Source organism: Myotis yumanensis, unplaced genomic scaffold, assembly GCF_028538775.1.
Source record: "Myotis yumanensis isolate MYYU_CA2020_CCGP unplaced genomic scaffold, mMyoYum1.0.hap1 SCAF_13, whole genome shotgun sequence".
Classification (NCBI taxonomy): Eukaryota; Metazoa; Chordata; class Mammalia; order Chiroptera; family Vespertilionidae; genus Myotis; species Myotis yumanensis.
Window position 1 is genome coordinate 27,384,841 of NW_027223764.1, and position 22,280 is coordinate 27,407,120.

The 22,280-nt window shown below is 39.0% G+C and overlaps 1 protein-coding gene and 1 long non-coding RNA gene across 2 annotated transcripts in view; one reads left to right on the top strand and one right to left on the bottom strand.

Annotated features, from left to right (window-relative positions):
- Positions 1-397: 397 nt before the first annotated feature.
- On the bottom strand, positions 398-14,312 carry LOC139021919 (uncharacterized). Its single transcript, XR_011473567.1, has 4 exons — positions 14,112-14,312; positions 13,596-13,698; positions 9,555-9,649; positions 398-1,455 (listed from the first exon to the last, which is right to left on the bottom strand). It is a non-coding gene; the product is annotated as an uncharacterized lncRNA (long non-coding RNA).
- Positions 14,313-14,382: 70 nt separating this feature from the next.
- ATAD1 (ATPase family AAA domain containing 1) overlaps positions 14,383-22,280 on the top strand; it is a 28,914-nt gene continuing 21,016 nt past the window's right edge. Inside the window, exons 1-2 of the mRNA XM_070432771.1 lie at positions 14,383-14,515; positions 18,593-18,768. Coding sequence (XP_070288872.1) covers positions 18,607-18,768 — 162 coding nt within the window. The 5' untranslated portion in view covers positions 14,383-14,515; positions 18,593-18,606. The remainder of the gene's footprint in view (positions 14,516-18,592; positions 18,769-22,280) is intronic.

Sequence of the window (22,280 nt, forward strand, 5' to 3'; positions counted from 1 at the left end):
CTCTGTGACATCACCCATACCTTGGCCCTGAAGCAGAGAACTTTGAATGGGTGTGTAATATGATCATATCACAGTTATGATCATGAACTCTCCACAGTTGTCTGAGGCATTTTAATGACTACCCCAGCTGGGAGTAGAGGGAAGATTAAAAAGGCCAAAGGACCAACGAGAAGAAAAAGATTTCCTCATTATCTTTTTGAAGTCTCTACTTATGTAGAAAGAGCAATTAGGTATTTATTTACCTTTCTAGGAAGGATAGATAGAGGAAATAATCTAGCAAATATCCAATGCTGAGATAAGCAGAAAGTGACTCTTGGAAAGAAATTAAGTCTATGATAATAAAATCAGGATTCAGGAGTTTATTTCTATAAGAAAGCAAAATCATAAAGCCCAGTAATGACAATTAAGTTCATTGCCCATACATATGAATTTCATTCTTCTCTTTCTGTTTAGAGAAATCTACTTAAATATTTGAATACTTTGAAGATTAAATCCTATTTTCTCACTGATCCCAATATAAAAATTAGAGATAAAAAAATGGAGAGGTAATAAGAGCAATGATGTTATCATTTCTGCAATTTTCCACCTCCAGGAATTTTCTCCCTAAGTTCCCAGTATTCTGCAAGGACTTTCCCAGAAGATTCATCCCATCTGTTCACCAGACATGTCCACACAGGTCCAAACCTCCCTGGTGAAGCAGCCTTCATACAAGTACTTCCACCAAACTGGGAAAGGAAATGTTGTCCGATGGGTTGTATTCATCGACCCTCATAATGTGTATGTCAAAGGAGGATGCAGGGTGGTAGCCCTGGACATAAAATTAAACTGGATTGCTATCAGTTGATAAATATTTCCAAGTTTTTGCTTCATTTAATACTTTCCTGTTAGGCTGCGGGGCCGGCCGTGCCACCATGGCGAAAACTGCCAAAACCGGTTTGGCTCAGTGGATAGAGCGTCAGCCTGCGGACTGAAAGGTCCCAGGTTCGATTCCGGTCAAGGACATGTACCTGGGTTGCGTGCACATCCCCAGTGGGGGATGTGTAGGAGGCAGCTGATCGATGTTTCTCTCTCATCGATGTTTCTAGCTCTCTATGTCTCTCCCTTCCTCTCTGTAAAAAATCAATAAAATACATTTTTTAAAAAAATACTTTCCTGTTACTCCATTCTTCTCTTTTGAGCACACACTAAAGCATTTCTTGAGTTAATTTATAAGAAACACTTAATCTGAGTCACTTTTAACTTCTCTGTACACTACTCCCCCACTGCCTTGCCCTGAAAGAAAGGTACTTCACTATGTATATTCAAATCATAAATTCCTAGAGAGGCTATTTAGCATGGAGGCTAAAAGCACCATTTCTGGAGCCAGATTGTCTGCTTTCAAATTTTGCTCTGCCACTTACCAATTGTGAGGTCTTTAGCAAGTTATTTCATCTTTTTGTATCGGAGCGTCCCCACCTGTAAAATGAGGATAATAATAGTGCCTACCTCATGGAGTTGTAATGGGGATTGAGGATTATGTTACTTAGAACAAGCCTAGCACATAGTAAACACTTTATAGGTACAAGTTAGCTGTTTGTGAATGCAGATACTAAATCTTATTCTATTTTTTTTCCTTGTTACCATCTCTGATACCTTGCATATTGTTCGACATATGATAAGCTTTTAAATAAAAGCTGAATGAATGCTGAAGCACTATCAACAACTGCAAGATAGAAGAGGGTAGGAAAATAAGGATCTCCCAGTCCTTCAAGATGTCACCAATAAACAGTACTTTTTGAATAATTTTATGGATATAATCTTATGTCATACCAGTGTTTTCAGTTAAGCATTTTTAAAAGCTGCAATAGCCTCTGAGTCCCTCTAGACAAGACTTGGTAATGAAATGGTCCAATCACATTGACCTGCCTCATGTTTCTCTTAAGTCACATGTTCAACATTGTGACATGGGCAAGAATGCACACAACCTTCCTTTTCCACCTAGTCAAAGTTCTCTGATGGGGGCCAGGTTCAGGAGATGTCACCTCCCCCATGGACTAGATAGCTTCCTGGATAATGTCCCCTGCAAATTAGAAGGATGCTAGTCCCAACTGAACTCTGCAAAGAGCAAATCAATGCTGGCTTCTCAAGAACCAGCCTTATTCACCATTGTCAGAAGGTACAGTAACATTTGGGACCAAAACTTCATCTAGACTCTCTGAACAACTCCTAACTATATCTCAGTCTTCGCTTAGTGAAGCCACACACACTTCCCCCTGAAATTTCTTAGCGGTTAAAAACAAACAAAAAAACCCCTTTGTCCTTTGCACAATGCCTAGCAGTTTTTTACATATCAGATAAACATTCAGTTAAGTATTCATAAACTCAATGACTAAAAGACTACACAAGCTTTCAAACACATTCTTAAATATACAAAGATAACTTACCAGCTGGAAATAATACGATCCTTAGATAATATCATACATATATTACATTACATTAGCATGTCATGTTATATAATCCTTTTCTTTCTATACTTTGTTATGGGATATTATCTGGAAAGACTTTAATCACAATTTCCATCTTTTGTTTCCCCCACCCAAAAAAATCAAAAGAGGAAATGTCAGACTTAGTTCATATTTTGTGCCCTGAAGTGGGGGTTAGAGAGGTTAGGGGGTGGGGCTGGAAGAGTAAAGAGGGAGAGGGAGTTATAAGGCCTTTTTAATTACAAAGCAAAGACAGGAATGTACCTTTTCCTCAGTAGCAGCATAAATAACCAAAATTCCCCAGAATGTGGACTCCTAATTTTAGATGAGGTGAACTTTTCTTTTTTAAACAAGTTTTGATGGAATTATCATTTTCTAGTATTTCTCTTTTAATTTTCTCTAAGATGAAAATAGCCAAATCACCACTGAGGTTTAATTTCACAAATTATTCTTATTAACTCTGGAACAATATGATGCTTTAATGAAACTCTAGTGTGGGAGGGGAAATTACTTATTCTAGAATAAGTAATAACCTTTTGATTCCTAAGTGAGCCAAGCAGCATTAAGCCGTGTCTTCTGGTCAGCAGTAGCGGAGCTAAAGCACCGCTCTGAGGAGGACAATATGGAGAGGTGTCATAGAAAAGAATGAAGCAAGCACACTAGGAAAAGATGGGAGACTGTGGTCCATAAAGGGATCAGCAGCTTCTTGAAATCCTGCTCTATTGATTAACCCAAGCTCATAGATGTAAAAAAAAAAAAAAAAAAAAAAAAAAAAAAAAAAAAAAAAGTGAAGAAGAGAAAAAGAAAAGGGAATGGATGAGATGGAAAAGATTAGTGGGGGGAAAAGAGAAAAAGAAATCCATTTGGTAGAGAGCAATAGATCATAACACAAAATTGCCTTAGGTAACAAAGCTCACTGATTATTCTAGAGTCTTCAGCCCACTTGAGACAATAGCCTAGTTCTAGCCTTATTCCACTCCAATTATGAGAACTTGTCCTTTTTTTAAAGTTTCCAAGTACTCATTTATTGAAAGTATTAAAATATCTCACCTCTTATCTAAATCATTCAAATCATATAAATAAATTATTACAAGAATGCCACGCAACTTATGTGGACACAAGCTATCATATTCTAATTATTCTAGAAAAGCTATTTTAAAAAAGCAGAATGACTGCATATATTTGGCTAATAAAATAACTTATACTTTAAAACTTTAAAAATTCATAACAAACAATTTTGCAACAGGATAATTAGAGCATACTTCATGATGCTGTCATGGTAGGCTATGAAGTTAGCTTTAGGTAAAACTGCCGTACCCTTTCCTCGGCAACCTGGGCTTTTGATCTTTCAACATGTTTCTTTTGAAACAAAAACAGCTCCTTGAGTTTGCTGACACCAATAGTATCCAGATCAATCAGGTAGATGTGGGAGAACCCAGAGAGCAGGAGGATCTTGGGGTGCTGAAAGCCGATGCCGCCCAGGCCCACCACCAGCACCCAGCCCGGCCACGGTCTCAGCCAGCTCCCCACGACAGAGCCATGGCAGGATGACCACTTGTCCTTCATTTTTGGTGGTCAAGAATTACTTGTGTTTTGCTTACTTTCACATATGAATTTATTTAAAACTATTATCTGCAAAAGATAAGCTAAAGTCCTTTATTTTCCTTGGGGCAATAGTATTTACTCAGTACTACTCTCCTTTCATATATATATAGTTTGTTTGTAGATTTTTTTCCTTTAATATATTTTTATTGATTTCAGAGAAGAAGGGAGAGGGAGAGGGAGATAGAAACATCAATGATGAGAATCATTGATCAGCTGTCTCCTGCATGCCCACACTGGGGATTGAGCCTGCAACCTGGGCATATGCCCTAACCGGAAATCGAACCGTGACCTCCTGGTTCATAGGTTGATGTTCAACCACTGGGCCATGCCGGCTGGGCTCATTTCAGATATTTAGCATGCTGTAAGTGAAAGAAATACTAGACTGTGGGCTTCTAACCATGTGTTTTATGAAGTAAGCCTCTCAAAGACAAAAAAAATTTTTTAAATGGCCCAAATAGAAATTAGGTCACTTAGCCTTGAGATTTGTGCAGTGAAACATTAAGAAAATTTAGTCAAGGGGACCAAGACCAAACAATCAATTAGTAAATTAATTCAAAACATAGACATATCAAAAGATATATTGGAGGTGTCATAACTAAACATAAAAAAATTATTTGGATTACTAAAGCTACCAATCTAGTTTGGGGGAATTGTTTTTATTGTTGTTTTGGTTTGTGTATTCAGCTAGTATAATTGTTAATAAATCTTGTGGAAAATATATTCAGGTAGAACTATGGGGAAAAGTGGTGGTTGAATTGGGAATATGTAAAGTCATGAATTTTTTTCATGACTATTTTGGCAATTGTCTTTGTCTATGCCATATAATACCATAGACTAGGTGGCTTAAACATCAGAAATTTATTTTCTCATAGTTCTGTAAAGTGTGAAGTCCAAGATGAAGGTGCTGGCCTATTCAGTTCTTGGTAAGAGCTCTCTTACTGGCTTCAGATGGCCACCTTCTCATGTGTCCTCATGTGGCAAGAAGGGAGGTTGGGAGGGAGGGAGAGAGTGAGTGAGAGCTCTTGTGTCTCTCTCTCTCTCTCTTTTTTAAAATATGTTTTTATTGATTTCAGAGAGAGGAAGGGAGAGATAGAAAGGGATAGAAACATCAATGAGAGAGAATCATTGATCAGCTGCCTCTTGCACTCCCCCTACTGGGGATCCAGTCTGCAACCCTGGCATGTGCCCTGACTGGGAATCAAACCATGACCTCCTGGTTCATAGGTTGATGCTCAACCACTGAACCACACCGACTGGGCACTGTGTCTCTTTTTATAAAGGCATTAATACCACCACGAGGGCCCATCTTCATGACCTCATCTAACTCTAGTTACCTCCAAGAGGCTTCATTTCCAAATACCATCATATTAGAAGGTAGGGCTTCAACATATGAATTTTGTCCATAATAGCAATTAAGACATGACATATTATTCTAGTTCTAGGTAAGAGGATAAAAGCATACTCTACCCTGTCTTTCTCATTGAATGTAACTATAAAAGTTGAATGAAACACATGGAACAGCTGTATGAGGACTCTGGAAGGTTAATAGTAGCAGGTGGACTAGGGAAGACGAAGACAAAAACACCACTGAATCAGCAACGAGTTTTTTGTCTGTGTGTGTTTCTTCCCACCAGCAACCCCTGGTCTAGACCAATGGTCGGCACACTGCGGCTCACGAGCCACATGCGGCTCTTTGGCCCCTTGAGCGTGGCTTTTCCACAAAATACCACGTGTGGGCGCGCATGTACAGTGTGATTGAAACTTCGTGGCCCATGCACAGAAGTCGGTATTTTGTGGAAGAGCCACACTCAAGGGGCCAAAGAGCCGTATGTGGCTCGCGAGCCACAGTTTGCCTACCACTGGCTCTAGACTGAAGGTACCCTGAAACTCAGAATGGACACAAGGGCACAGACAGAGAAAGCTCCAAGAGAAGCCTTCCAGTTCTGGCTCAAGGAACAGGGAAAGCATCTCCTAATGCTCAGAGAGTATCATGGAAATCTGATAGTTTTTGTTCTTTTCAGGAGAAAAGATGCATGTGTCTCTCCTTACTCAATGTTGATTTGTTACTTCTCTGAGAGAGATTAGTTCCAAACTAACTAACTAGGCTAGCAATAGACAATGAAATTAACAGTAAGTTGGACTATGCAGAATAGAAGTGGAGTTTCTTACTCCTGAATTTACTTCCCAGAGAGTGACATATAAAAAACAAAAAAAGGAGGCAAAATGTTTTTCTCTCTCTTTTTTAAAAAAAATATATTTCTTTATTGATTTCAGAGAGGAAGGGAGAAGGAGAGAGAGAGAGAGAGAAACATCAATGATAAGAGAGAATCATTGATCAGCTGCCTCCTGCACGCCCCCTACTGGGGATCGAGCCCGAAACCCAGGCATGTGCCCTTGGCCGGAATCGAACCTGGGATCCTTCAGTCCCCAGGCTGACGCTCTATCCACTGAGCCAAGCCGGCTAGGGCAAAATGTTTTTTCTCTTAATAAAAATAGCAAATAATCACATTAGTACCTCCCCATTCTTCCTCTTTGGCTAACTCACAATTAAAAGATGATTCCTGAGAATCTATGTGAGTATTTTCAGAATTTGTTACAGTAATCTCTCACCAACTAGAAGTAGTGTCGGTTATATTCCTGAAAAGTGCTATGTTACATAAAATCTTCATTGGCAAGTTCAAGGTTTCACAGAAAATAGGGAATTTACAAGAAAATAAGACAATAAAATTGCCAATTAAGCAGAAAAGAATCATTTCCCTCAGTTGTTCATTAGCTCATGTTCTGAAAGCCATGATCTGCTGTGGAAGATGGGGCTTATCTTATATTAACCACACTTCTTTTTGTAAAGTTCTTGATGCAGCCCTTTCTGTATTGGTAAATAATGCTTTCTTGCATTTGCTTTCTCATTTGTATCATTTTTGCAAACTTTGATACATCCTTAGTAGCCATTTGGTCTTTCCAGAAGAGAAGGTCATGGTTTTTCTAGGCCTGATCTCTTACTGGTACTCTTTATTTAGAATAGCAGAACTCTACCATCTGACCATAAGATTTGGGTGGGGGTGAAGATGAGGGTAGGGATAACTGTACTTAAGTTCTCTGAGATCACAAATTTTTAAATTTAGGCGTATGAATATGAAGCCATATTGTGACAAAACTATGATTGGCAAAATGATAGTTGACAAGGGATTATTACATGTAAGTTCTTAGAAAGCTTTATACCTTTTTAATATTGTAACGTATACTCGGAAACCTAGAGTTCAAATTCAGCATTCGTTTGTAGGATTCTAAAAGGAAGGGGAAAATCGAAAGTCCTCCCATGCTCAGGTCAGAAGGAACAAATCATAGAATCATGAAATTATGAAGGTGGTAGAACTATCCCAATCTCAGAGGAGGAAACCCAAAAAGGCTACCTAACGTGACAGTCACAGAGCCGGCCTTCTCAGTTAGTACTATCTTAATTGAGAATTTCTCAAATACTGTCCTCAACTATTTTGACAGAGGCTGTTTGTTCGTCACCTACCTGGCACGCTACACTTGGCAACACTCTTCTGTGTTGGGTACAGAAACAGAATTTGGGGATGATCATTAAAATGGAGAGTCATGGACCCCACCTTCCTATGGAAGGAGGAGGAAATGTTGTCCACCAGTAGAGACTTCTAGTTTTTGTCTGTTGTTGGCCTATGAGTGTGAGTTCATGTGCTGGAAATCCTTAAGATTCACTCAACTGAAGAAATATGCTTATTCACTCTCTTCTCCCACTTCCCTCAAAACAACAATAACAACAACAACACAAAACAAAACAATTACTGTATTTCATGACTTTAGACACCATTCACTTAAACTATTCCCTTTTACTTCCAAAATTCCCAAGGAAAGAGTAGGAGAAGGCTCTTTGAATGCTAATGTGCAAAGATAACATGATAATAAAGTATAGAAAGCCAGTTTATAGCATAAGTAGGAATGAATGATAGATAGATTGGACAGTGGAAGACATAAAGCTGTCCAGCATTCTAATGCTGCTTTTATCTGGTTAAGAATCATTAGCATCTCCAGCTTTTTGCAAAACACCCTAGACCCGTGGTCGGCAAACTGCGGCTCGTGAGCCACATGACGCTCTTTGGCCCCTTGAGTGTGGCTCTTCCTAAGCCTTAGGAGTACCCTAATTAAGTTAATAACAATGTACCTACCTATATAGTTTAAGTTTAAAAAATTTGGCTCTCAAAAGAAATTTCAATCGTTGTACTGTTGATATTTGGCTCTGTTGACTAATGAGTTTGCCGACCACTGCCTAGAGAATGAAAACACCTCAACCTCTTTGTCTCCTTTTCTTTACCATCCCCTTTTCTGAACCCTCTTTTACCTGAGAACTCAGAAGACATAAAGAAATGGGTGTGGAGCATGCCTCTGGCACTGGGCCTTATGTGGCATTGAAAGCTCTCAGAATGGGTCTGCTATTTAAAGTTAATAAGCAGCAGACTAGAAAGTGGAAAGGTTTGTGAAACTCTATCACACATACTATTGTGAAGTTGAATGGAACTTTGAGCACTGCCAACTTAGTATATTTGATTTGTTTCCTGCACCTCTGTAACTCAAGTTACTAGCTTTTCTTTTTCTTTTCTTTCTTTTTCTTTTTCTTCCTTTCTCTCTACCTCCCCCTCCCCCTTTGTTTTGCTTTTCTGTTTCCTAAAAGGTAGGGAGAGTGATTTTAATGTTAGCTTGCTAGTGCACTACTTCTGGGCCTCTCTCTAAGGTGAAAGAAGGAGGTCTAGTAGATATTTCATTCTTAAAGTTCTAAAAACAGCAAGTTTTGCTCTTGCCTTTGCCTTGGAAGCCTGTACTCAGTCTCTGAATAGGATATATCATTTCTTTTGCTCAGTAAAACTCCTTCAATGTTAGGAGCATTTCCATGAGTGGCACATAGTAAATATTTTTAAAGATGTGTTGTGCTCAAATGAATTAAATCTTATATGAGGAATTGCAGTTCTGTTGTTACGATAGTCATGTGTTGTCCCCACCATCACATGGAATCTATAGGAATGGGTCCTGAAAGACCCCATTAGATATGTCAGATTGGGGGGAGACAATTAATTAAAATATTTGTTAAGCCCCTCCTATGTCCTAGGCATCATCTTTTCTCAAGAAGTTCACATCTGATAGAAGAGTAGAGAAACTTAGACCCCAATTATAATTCTGTGAGATGAGTACTATGCCAATGCTAAGAAGAGTGAGTTATGGAAGCTAACAGAATGGACACAGATTTTAGTGTGCTTAGAAAATAAAAGAGCTCTAATTTTTATTGTACATTTTAGTTTTACTTATGCTTCAAGGTTACGAGTTATTCTGGTTACTAGAGAAACAGGGAGGAAACAGGTTTTCTGCAATCTTAATTTTTAAAATGTTAAGCACCAGCACACATCATTTTCCAAATACTTTCAAGGGCATTTTTCTAGAATCAGGTAAATGAGAGCAAGCAAGTGACCTACTTACAGTAAAAAATGCTCCAGGTAATAAAGGATGGGAAGCCAAGTGCATCCTGGAAACCACAGCATCTGGTCTTGTTTTATGCTTCATCTATCAATCTGCTGTTACAAGAATTGAGAATTAATTTTTCAACTACAGTACTGTTTCTTCTATTTCAGCTGATGAATTTATATCATTGTTATTCTTACCCAATACCTCCCATCCCATCTTCTCTCCCATTAAAAAAATAACAACAAAAACAAACCATTTGTGAAGGTCCCAAACAAATCCTAGGGAGGTTACTCTTTATCTACTCCTTAAAACTTTTGATGATAAGCTACACTATAGTAAGGTTAGCAATTCCCTGTTTTGATCAATCCTGACTTTCTATAGATGTTATCATTTGAACTGTGTATTTTCAGAACTGTATTAAAGCTAAACAACAAAATGTTACAGATTTAAAATAAATATGTTCAAAAACTGTTTATTGCCCTCGCTGGCTTGGCGCAGTGGATAGAGCATCAGCTTGCGGACTGAAGGGTCCCAGGTTCCATTCCAGCCAAGGGCACATGCCTGGGTTGCGGGCTTAATCCCCAGTAGGGGGCGTGCAGGAGGCAGCCAATTAATGACTCTGTCATCATTGATGTTTCTAGCTCTCTCTCCTTCTCCCTTCCTCTCTGAAATCAATAAAGAAATATATTTTTAAAACATGTTTATTGGTAGCATTAACTGTAAAAGATATACAATTGGCAGCAGTGCCTGAGAAAAGAATTATGTAGCAATGTAAGAGTGTAAATTAGAGCTATCCAGATGACATGAGAAAATTACATACATGCTCATTTGTACATAAGCATTTTAAATTATATGTAAAGTTTAAAAACATAAAAGCATGAAAAGTAGATTTACAACAGTATGTTCTTTGAACTTTGCTGTTGCATCTCTTCGCTCTCTGTGCTTTTTATAGAATGGAGCTATAATTCATCTTTCACTACTTTCAATCTGTTGAAATTTTAATTTTCCATTATTTTTGCCTTATTTCATCTTATTTCAATGGAAGCTTCAAGCATTTAATCTTGGTCTTTCTTAATGCTTTCATGGCTTCACGTACAGCTTCATATTCTTGCTTTACTTTCTTTCTCCTCCCATTCTATTCAATAACTTGTCAAAATACTAATTAAGGTTATTCTTTTCTGATGAAATATTTTAAAAAGAACCAAGGTTACCAAGTGACTATTATACTGGCATAATTACTGCTATATAATTTTACCTATTTGTTGCAGTTCTACTCTTTCTAAATCACTGTCAAGTGAATCAGTTCTAATGAGTAATGAATAGGGTCCAAAAATTTCAGATTTGTTTTTCCTTCCAGAGATTTTATTCCCATCATGAGTCTTCCATGCTTTGATTTCCAGATGTATCCCAGCTGGCTTGATGGTTTAGCTGACCACATAGGCTTTGGAGCCTGGGGCAATAGAGATTTTTGTAAAAATACACCTGAAATCACTGACTAGGGGAGGATTATCCAAAGTGTAGTCCAAAACTATCTTTATCCAAATCATCTCAGGGGCTTATTCAAAATGTAAATCCCTAGGCCAGTGATGGCGAACCTTTTGAGCTCGGCGTGTCAGCATTTTGAAAAACCCTAACTTAACTATGGTGCCGTGTCACATATAGAAATTTTTTGATATTTGCAACCATAGTAAAAGAAAGACTTATATTTTTGATATTTATTTTATATGTTTAAATGCCATTTAACAAAGAAAAATCAACAAAAAAATGAGTTCGCATGTCACCTCTGACACGTGTGTCATAGGCTCACCATCACTGCCCTAGGCCCAAACCTAGAGTAGTTAAATGGGAACCTCTAAGGCACGGACCTGGAGATCTGCCTTTTTCCAAGTTGTCCAAGTCTGTATAGATCCATGGTGAAATGTGAGAACCCCTAAATCTAAGGAATCCTTTCCCATTCGGGGTCCAGTGCATTGAATGACCTTGGCTACAGAGCAAACTAACCACACTCTCACCCAACTAACAAAAGCAAAGAAGAATTTACTTCTGTGGGGAAATGGGGGGGGGGGGGGGTGAGGTGGGGGGAGATAATCTTCCATAAACTGTTTTAAGAGGCATTAGTTTTTTAAAAAAACTTTCTACAATAAATATAATAATTATTTTTAATATCTTGATTCTAACAATCACAGAGGGAAGGCTCAGAAAGCCTACAAAAAAAATCTGTTGTTATAATTTCCTGATTAATATTACACCTAATGAATTATTTATTGAGCCCCTACTGTGGGCCAAATATGGTGTTTTGTGCTGCCAGTGATTATATAAAGCTATCCTGGGATGAAAAGCATATGCTCACTCTGTTCTATTCTAAAAGAACCTACTTGATTTAGTGATTGCTGAAAATGAACATGTACGGTATGTGGAAAGGCAGTAATTTGATGTCTTTGGGCCTAGGCATAGGAGGCTTCCTAAGGATTTGCTAAATGAAATTTAGGTCCAAAAGGTATAGCTCTAGGCCCTTGGTTTATAACCAAGCCACTGAAAAAGGAATGAGAAGCAGCATTTATTTGGGGACAGGTAGACTATTTAGGGTCAGTTGTGATGACTTAATCCAACAATTTCCTTTCCTATGTAATCATACCCCAGTATTAGGCAGATGCAATCATATTGGAAGTTCCAACTCATTCTAGAACTCATTTAGCATGTCCCTAGTAGGGCAACCTACCCCTCATGGTTTGCCTGAAACTTTTTCTGTTTTAGCATTGAAAGTCCAATGTCTCAGAAACCCCCTTAATGTCAAACAAACTGGGTAGGTTGGTCATGTGGTCCTTAGAGCAAGACAGGTTAAGGTTCTTAGTTGACCTAGTTTCACTCAGGGTATGATTACCTTAGTGGGCCACAAAACATAATGTTCTTTCCTTCAGTAACTTCTACCTTTTAGCTCTGTCCAGGCATGTTCCCATGAGCATTCCAAGCAATGATTCAGATTGAGGATAATTTCAGGGGCCCAGATGAGAGTATCTTCTAAGACTGACTGACAAACTGGCTTATATTTTTTTGTAAACATTGTTCGGATCTCCTAATCATTCTGTTTTCCTCAAGGTTCTATCTTCCTCTGTAAGTAATCAGTTTAGTAGTACTCCAAACATAGTTTCATATCATTATAAAAATTTACACTATGATTGTAGATACCCATATAGACAAGAAGCCTGGATATAAAACATGAACCACTTACAATAAATTCCATTCTGATGGTCAGTGACGCCAATCAGTTTTTAAACTTTCACTCACCCACATGGCCGGCCAGTGTGCCTCTGTAGTTGAGCGCAGACCTATGGACCAGGAGGTCACTCTTCAATTTCCAAGTCAGAGCACATGGCTGAGTTGCAGGCCCTTCTCCAGTAGAGAATGTGCAGGGGGCAGCCTATCAATGATTCTCTCTCATCATTGATGTTTCTCTCTCTCTCTCCCCCTCTCCCTTCCTATCTGATATCAATAAAAATATACTTAAGAAAAATAAACATCCACACATCCCTATCATTCCATCCTCTCCCTTTAAAGCCTCACGATTTTGTCATTTCATTTTAACTCTTTCATCTAGATTTTAAAATTTAACTGGTATTACATTACTATCTCTAAGACAATATATAAGTGTAGGGTTTGAATTAGACAGCTCTGTTCCAAGGAAATTTTGCCCCTTTTTAGATACACAAACTTAGGAAAGTTTAAGTTTTAAAATTTGCTCAGCTATAAAAAAGAAGAAACTGATGGCTATTTTAGAGGATTGGTTTTTGTTGTTTTGTTTTTGGGGAGTTTAGATTCGGGATGTGAATATTGCCTGACACCTAGGGCTGTCATTCAATAAACTGTAGCTATTATCCTCACTACAGTATCACGAGCTTGTAACAATGGCAGCATTCACTAACTTCAACAATCAGGCTGCAGAATTTTAAGCCATCCAAGACAACGCCTAAAACAGAGGGGCACAAGCGGCCTTCCTTAGGAAGGTAGGGAGAGGAGCGGTCTCACGGCCTCTATCTGAACAAGTGATGCTTCTCATACCCGAGGACAGTGTCTCATGTCGTCTCGCCCCCTGGCAGTCTGTTGAGGAGGCTCTGGCTTTCAGGTCTGCTCCCTTGGGACCTCTGGGGTCACGCCTCTCATTCTGGAAAGGGGAAGGGGGAAAGAAAAAGGGAAGTCACCCAAATGCAAAACCTGTCACCAGATGCCCGATTCCGTCCTGACTACCGGGCCCGCCTGGGTGGGCTGCACAGTCGTTCCGCTGTCAGGTTTGCAGGCGCCACCCGCAGGTGGCAGGAGGGTGAGCTCACCCTGGAAACCGAAAGGCAGATGGCGAGGTTTGGCCGTGCGCGTCAGCGCAGGCACCGAGCAGTGGCGAGCGGGCTTGCACGGGGGTGAGGGGAGAGAAGGGCGGGAGTTGGCGTTCAGCGGGACTCAGGGAAGAACTTCTTAGAGGATGACACGGAGCATTTCTTTGCCCGCTCATGAAGGCGCCCCTATTTCTCTGTGCTGCGCCCGGAGCCCGCGAGCAGTGGAAGGTCTTTATGGGACCAGCACCTTCCCCAGTTCCACATCCGAGACTCATTGGATAAACGCAGCGCCTTGGCAGACACACCGGCTTCGCGGAAAGCCTCTGGCCGGCAGTGAGCAGGTTAAGCAGCGTCGGCGCGACCTCGCTGCGGCCCGAGCCGCGTACCATGCCTAAAACCCGGAAGCGCGTCCCTCCCGGCTGACAGCCCGGACTGCGCATGCTCGGCGCGAGGGGGCGGGCCGCGTCCTGCCGGAAGTGTTCTCTGCCAGGCGGCGTTTCCTTCCCGGGTGACACTAGCTGAGGACTCCTGCTGCCGGTGTTTTTGCACGGGAGGGAGTAGCGGGTTCCGGCGGAGCCTCGTGGTGCGGGCGCGGGATCCCAGTGAGCTCCTTCAAGGACCGGCTCGGAGCTGGGAAGCCCAGCGAGAAAGGTCAGCTCTCCTTCCTCCATGTCCCACCTCCATGTCGCCCCCTAGCCTCCCCCAACCCTGGGTCTCCAGCGGATTCACCTCCAAGGGCGTCCCCGGCCTCGCCTTGGCTTCCCGCCCGGCCTAGGCCCTCGGGTCTCGGCGAGAACTGCTCCCGAGAGTTACGCCGTTTCCTGCAGGGAATCTGTAAGGCATCGGGGTCGCTGCTTGGGCTTGGGGTCGTCCCGGGCCACCTCAGAACCGGGGTCTTCGCCAAGGCGGCCCGAGTGAACGGGGTGTGATTGTTGCAGTGGCACGGATCCCACCTAGTGCAGAAGCGGAGGTGATTCTTACGGCCGGGGCACACTTTCGCGGAGGATGATGTTAATTATAACCTGTCCTTTATGTGAAGGTTGGCAGTCTTTCATTGACGGACATAGCCTCGTGTTCATTGGACCTTGATGTCTGCGAAACTGGGACTTTGGGGTTAAGAAAAACTTTGTAAAAACACTGCCCTGAATCAGGAGAGAAATACTACAGGGTGAACACTAGACTCAGTCCTTAACCTGTCGGTACACTGGTCATTGACAAGGTAGTGCGATTTCAGAGTTTTCTGCCCTGAAATGGAGAAGAACTCTTTGAAATGAACAACTATCTGGTGTCATGTTTCTCTAACAAATAACAGCGTGACAGTGTTTTGCGGTATTTCTTAGTTGTACAGAGCACCATCTATATTGTACATAAGTGTGTGTCATGTCGTTGATCCTCATGTTTTATAAAAGGTTGAAATACATTCCCTACTGCCGTATGCATATGCAGCTTTCATTGCAAATTGTGCTGTAATGGTGGTGTTACTGTAACGACCTTACATTGCAGGCATATCAATGTCATATGAATGATAGATAAGTGTGCAATAAAGTATATACAGTTACAACCTACAAGTAGAAGTTTCAGTTTCATTTCAGGATTTTGAGGTCATTTTAAAAGATGGAGTTACTATTTTAGAAATGACCGTAGGTCTGGACTACTGTATTACAGCTAATGATTTAATTATAGGAAATAATGTAGTTAACAGAGGTCTTGCATCTTAATATTTTTTATAGAATTAAAATTGTTACTATCTTGATTGGGATGTACTCGGAATAACTGTAGTTATTCATGTAGTTCAGTGAACATCCAGTAGATGGCAGTTTTTTCACTACTAAAACTTTAAATAAATGAAAACCTTTTATTCAAACATCTCTAGTTTTCAAAGATTGTTAAGTTAAAACCCTTATTTTGCCTACCGGTTTATTTTCGTCAATGAATAGTGTCCCTCATAATGATACTACATATCCTATCCAACTGCATTTTCAAATTTACTCTGTTGGAATAAAGGCTAAAGAAGTCAAATTTTCACATCCTATGAGAAGTGGAATATTCTTAACCTATTTATAGAAATTTATGCTGATGGAAGAAAGCACACTTTGATTTATTATAAGAGGAGACATTTTAATTAGGTGGCTTCTCCCTAGCTCCATTAAAAAAAAACAATTAATATAAGACTGCGTTCCTTGTGTAAAGTAATTGTATCTTAGCCATTATTGTATGTCCAGTATATAGTAGGCATTATATACATTTAATAAGTGCTTTATGGTATGAATTAAATAAATCATTTAGTACTTCTAGGCCCCAGTTTCTTCCCCCACAATGAAGGCTTTTAATTTTTTTAGTTAAGTTTAAATGAAATAATGTCATATTGTAAAGTGAATGGCTTCTAGTAATGGAGAAGTCAAGTCAGTGGAACCTTTGACTTTTCTTTGAAGCCATTAAGAAATTGGACAGCAATTGTGTTGGAATGATTGAATGGGAGGTTTTCTGCAGTTCCAATTTATTTGTTAAATAATTATTGAATAGCCTCTTTTTTTGTATGTGACAGTTATAAAAATGGGTAAAATATAAATCTTGTTTATAAGGATTTAAACTCTAGTTGAGCAGACTCAATATCACATAAGTTAAATAATACAACCAAATGAATAATATAGAGGATTAGTGTGATCTGAAAGCCTTCATGGAGCATGTAAAGCTTTTAAAATTTGGATAGAATTTGACTAATCCTAGATGAATGGGGAGAAATGGCCCATCCAGGGCAGATAGGCTAGAGCAGTGGTCGGCAAACTGCGGCTCGCGAGCCACCACATGCGGCTCTTTGGCCCCTTGAGTGTGGCTCTTCCTAAGCCTTAGGAGTATCCTAATTAAGTTAATAACAATGTACCTACCTATATAGTTTAAGTTTAAAAAATTTGGCTCTCAAAAGAAGTTTCAATCATTGTACTGTTGATATTTGGCTCTGTTGACTAAGTTTGCCAACTACTGGGCTAGAGGGATAATACTTAAGGCATTTTCCGATCCTAGTGACACCAACTATTGAGAATTCCTACTAAGAAGTGGTGAGAAGTAAAATGCTTAAGTTACTCTTTTGGGGCTAGGTTAGAATAGTCTTTAATAGTTGGGATTCCTGTAAATAAAGGGAAAGATTTGAGGTCTTTTTATTAGGGAGGGGTATATATACTCTTGAATGGAGGGGAGGTATCTAAAAGGAATTTCAAAATTGTGGGCACTATTTTAGAGGGAGGGACATGAAGAGGATCTTTAATTGAGTAGTAATAGTGAGAAGAGAAATAATTTTTAGAGCTGGAGTGACCTGCAGTACCTAATTTTTACCTGTTGCTGAGCCATTTGTACAAATCCTGATTTGTTCCCTTTCACATTAGTGCAAAATGTATATTCTCTTTGTTTTTTTCCCCCTGGTCATATAGCACTCAACACATTTCTGTGCTATCTATACTAATAAAAGCATAATATGCTAATTAGACTGGGCAGCCAAATGACCTTCTGAACGTCCTTTCAGACAAAGCCACAGTGGCGGGGGCTGAGGCAGAGGCATTTAGGGGCGATCAGGCAGGTAGGCTGAGCGGTTAGGAGCGATCAGGCTGACAGGGGAGAGCGATTAGGGGCAATCAGGCCCGCAGGCAGAGGTGGTTAGGGATGATCAGGCAGGCAGGCAGGTGAGCAGTTAGGAGCCAGTGGTCCCGATTGCAAGAGGGATGTCCGACTGCCGGTTTAGGCCCCATCCCTGCGGGGTCCCAGATTGGAGAGGGTGCAGGCTGGGCAAAGGGGACTCGCCCCCCACCCCTCCCGTGCACAAATTTTGTGCACCGGGGCCTCTAGTGAGAGTATTAAGTGTTATTTGAAGCTGAGATTCCATCTCCCAAAATGTGATAATCACATTGTCCCTAATAAGGTTGTTATTCTGGGTAGGCATTGCCTTGGACAGGAGTGTGCATGCCTTCTGTAAGCCTAACTATGACTGATGTAGCTATTCAGAAATATATGTAAAAATAGGCTCATTGCCTTTTTTTAGCCCTCTCTCTCTTGGGTGTGGGCTGTATTTTTGTGGTTCAAAAATATTTGAAGATTCTGTTGCTTCAGATTTAGCTGGGTTGTAGGAAACAATAGTATATATAGCTCAAAAAATGACACTTATTAAGGAAATGGCATGCTTAAATTTAAGCAGGCCTTGAGGACCTTTAAAAGTAAATATTAGGAAGTAGTGAGTTCACAATTTGAATTTTACTCAAAAATTACCTGGTTTACTTTACACTTAATAGAAGAAATTCTTACCATCACATTAGTAAAGTATCTCATTGTTGGGCTGCCTTTCTTCGGTTAGATGAGTGTTAGAGTCATTATTTTTCTAGACTCTGAAATTGTAGTTATTTTAAAGCTGTTTGAAGAGTAAATAAATAGCTTAAAATGTTTTGTATTTTTCAAATAGAATTATTCTCTACTTAAATTATATGAGCTTTTAGGAAGTTCATTAAAAATTCTAGTAAATTAACCTCAGTTTCTAATTTGTCCCTTCAGTTACCAAGGGGAGCTTAAAATGTGTTTGTTTACCTGACACTTAAAAATCCATTTCTCCTCAAAATAAAACACTTTTTAAAGGTAGGTAATGTTGAATTTGACTAGCAGTTCTTGTTGCTTAATATAAGGTTCTTACCAGCCTCCCAGTTTTTATGACTAGTTATTACTTAGTGACATTTCTGTTTGTTTTTTAAGGGTTAACTGTCAAGATGGTACATGCTGAAGCCTTTTCTCGTCCCTTGAGTCGGAATGAAGTTGTTGGGTTAATTTTCCGTTTGACAATATTTGGTGCAGTAACATACTTTACAATCAAATGGATGGTAGATGCAATTGATCCAACCAGAAAGCAAAAAGTAGAAGCTCAGAAACAGGTATGAATAAAATATTTGAGGATCATTTTTCTTGTAGTTAGCAAATATTTTTCCATAAAACTAAGGATGTAGTAGAATTATAAGTTAATGAGAAATTCTGTAAGATTTACATTAAAATGTTTTTGTCATATTTCATTATTCCTAAAAATAATTGTTTCTCAAATACTTTTTGATATATAAGCAACTTTAGAATAGAAAATGATGAATAAAAACATTATAGCATTTGGTTCTGAACTTTCTCATTAGATTATTTTTTGTCAGCTATTTGTTTCTGAAGGAATCTAGGTAAAATTTTTTAACAGATTAAACAAAATTTATCTTTAATAAGGTGTACATTTTGCTTTGTTTGACATTTGAAATGTGGAAAATACTGACAGGTATTCAGTCATAAATTTACAAACTACCCGAATTTCTAATTAAGGAATTGCTTTAAAAATGTTAATATAAGTTGTAATTTTATTTTTCACCTATTGCCTCTTGTGGTCCTTTTCTCATCAGATGATATATTTGTTTTGGTTCCTGTTTTTCTTTAAAAAAACAAAGCCTTCAAGGAGTCTATCAAATTTTTCTTGCTGCTTGAGGGCAAGATGTTTTTTATTCATGGATTTTTAGATTTCTGTGAATTGTGACCCTGTTGCATTCAATAAATCTTTATTGAGCTCCTAGCAAATGCTTGGTGCCAAGAATAAAAGATGAATAAATCTTGTTCTTTCAAATGCTGTAGGCTGGTGTGAGAAATTGGGATATAAAGAAATGACTGTTTTATAGTGCTATGCATAGCTCTTAAATCAATGAAAACTATACTTTTATAATTACTGCTTATTGTATATGTCTGAAAAGCAATTTGGACACTTGTGAGTTTGTTCCTCGAATATGATTATAAACTAATTGACTCAATGTCTAGATTATATCATCATATCAGTCAACTCATAGCTCTCTAGGAAGTCTGACTAGTATGGATTTTTAAAAAAAATGAATTTGTGTATGCCCACATGTACCCACATGTCAACCTAAGTGCAGCCCCACTCCCGCCACCTGAATCATGAAAGTCAATTTAAATCTGAGGTCAAATTATTGATAACGTCATGTTATTTAAAAATTTTTAAAGAGCAGAATGTGACTTTGAACACAATTTTGTCATTTATTTTCTTGGTTTCTAAGAGTGCTGGGATACACATGTGGAAGACATGTAGAAAGCCAAATATAGATACTTAAGTAATACATGAACACATTAAGCCTTTATTGAAAACTGCGTATATAGTATTGGTCAAAATATCAGGTACGTGAAGTATCTAATACCATATTTGTCATCATCGTGCCATGTAGGGAGAAAAGACTTGTTCATGACAATATAAATTATAATCATAAGTAGATCATTCTAATTTCCTACTGAGTAGTGAAGACAGAAACTATGGCATTCACAGAAAGCATTCACTGATGACTGAGGCAATTGAGGATGACTTCATGAAAGATCTTGGCCTTGAATAGGCAAGGACAGTTTTAAGTAGAAAATCATGAACAGAATCATGATGGGGGTAGGAATAACAACACCTGTTAAAGAAACAGTAAATAGACTACATGGGTTGGAATAGAGTGTTTATGCAACTAACTAGTAGAATTTGGAGGGAAAATTAAGGGACTAAATGATGAAGGACTCTTGAGTATAAAGTTAGAGAACAGAGCTCTGCTTTTTTTTTACTCAGTCTTTTTAATATTTTGTTGGGTGAGCAGAGGCTGATAAATGCCACAGCAGTTTAGAAGTTCATCAACTAAGAAGGAGGCGTGCTTTCTGTTTGGCCAGGAGATATAGTTCTCTGTTACCCTTCCTTTTTCCCTGCCTTATCTCCCTGGCTATTGAAGTACGCTATTGACCAGTTGGAGTCTTCTGTACAGTCAGTGGTAAGCCATTAAAAACTTTCGAGTCGGTGGATGATATGGAAACAGTTCTGGCAAAGACCTAGTAGATAGAGTAAGGGAGTGAGAAAAGGAATGTAATGCGCAGAAAGAGTAATAATAATGGATGTTGGAAGGACTTTGTGATAATCTGGGAAAAGAAAAAAGACATCTTACAAATAAATTCAAGATTTCTCTGGTGTCTTCAAAGACTCATAATATCTTTTTAAAAATTTTTATTGATTTTGGAGAGAGAGAGAAACATCAATTTGTTGTTCCACTTATTTATGCATTCATTGGTTGCTGCTTGTATGTGTCCTGACCCGGGGATCCAACCCGCAACTTTCACATATTGGGATAACGCTCTAATTTTTTTTTTAATTTAAATTCTTTATTGTTTAAAGTATTATATAAGTCTCCTTTTTCCCCCATTGACCTCTCCCCGGCCGCCCCCACCCCTAGCACATACCCTCAAATGCTCTAATTTTTATTGAATTCAGAGAGGAAGGGAGAGGGAGAGAGAGATAGAAACATCAATGATGATGCGAATCATTGATCAGCTGCCTCTTGCAAGCCCCACACTTGGGATCGATCCCACAACCTGAGCAAATGCCCTGACCAGGAAATGAACCTTGAACCCCCCAGGTTCATAGGTCGATACTCATCCACTGAGCCACACTGGCTGGGTGACTCATAATATCTTTATAGAGGTTTAGAAACTGGTAGGGCAAGTTTATGGGAAGATGACATTTGATTTGGGCATTTTACCCAATAACTTTCAGAATACATATGGTAAAATCAGAAGGAAGAGATGTAAGTGCACTTTCCCTAAGATGATGGTCTTCACATATCTAGAAAAGTACATTTTCTAGAATTTTAATGTATGTTGGTGGTAAGAGCTTGCACCTAATAGATAAAGATAATTACTCAAATTCTTTGCTATTTTCTAATTAAGTACATTTTTAAAAGCTCTGTATCAGTGATTTCCTCTTTCTACACTTAAATTGGATTATGTCCTTTAGCCGTGACCTCAGTAAAAGGTGTATTTTTTAAAATATATTTTTATTTCAGAGAGGAAGAGAGAGGGAGAGATAGAAACATCAATGATGAGAAAGAATCACTGATTGGCTGCCTCCTGCATGCCCCCTACTGGGGATTGAGCCTGCAACCCAGGCATGTGCCCTTGACTAGAATCGAATCTGGGACCCTTTAGTCCGTAGTCCAGTGCTCTATCCACTGAGCCAAACCAGCTAGGGCAGTAAAAGGTTTTTAACCTACATTTAATTAGTTCATCTCTCTTTTTTATTCTTTATTTGGTAATGCTATCTCTTTCTAAAATTATTCTTCCAAAAGAACAAACAACTTTAGTGATCTTTCAGAATCTGAATGAAATGAGTGTTTCTTCTCCTTTTCTCCATTTCTTCTTTCCCTGTTTAAGGCAAAAATATTAGTTTACTATTTCCTACCCCACTTCTTAATTTTTAAAATCAGAATGTGACTTTAATGGAGAAAAAGGCAGGTTTCCCAACTCGGTAGTAATGACATTTGGGGCCAGATAATTTGGTGGGAGGGTAAGGAGACAGGCTATCCTGTGCCTTCTGAAATGTTTAGCAGCATCC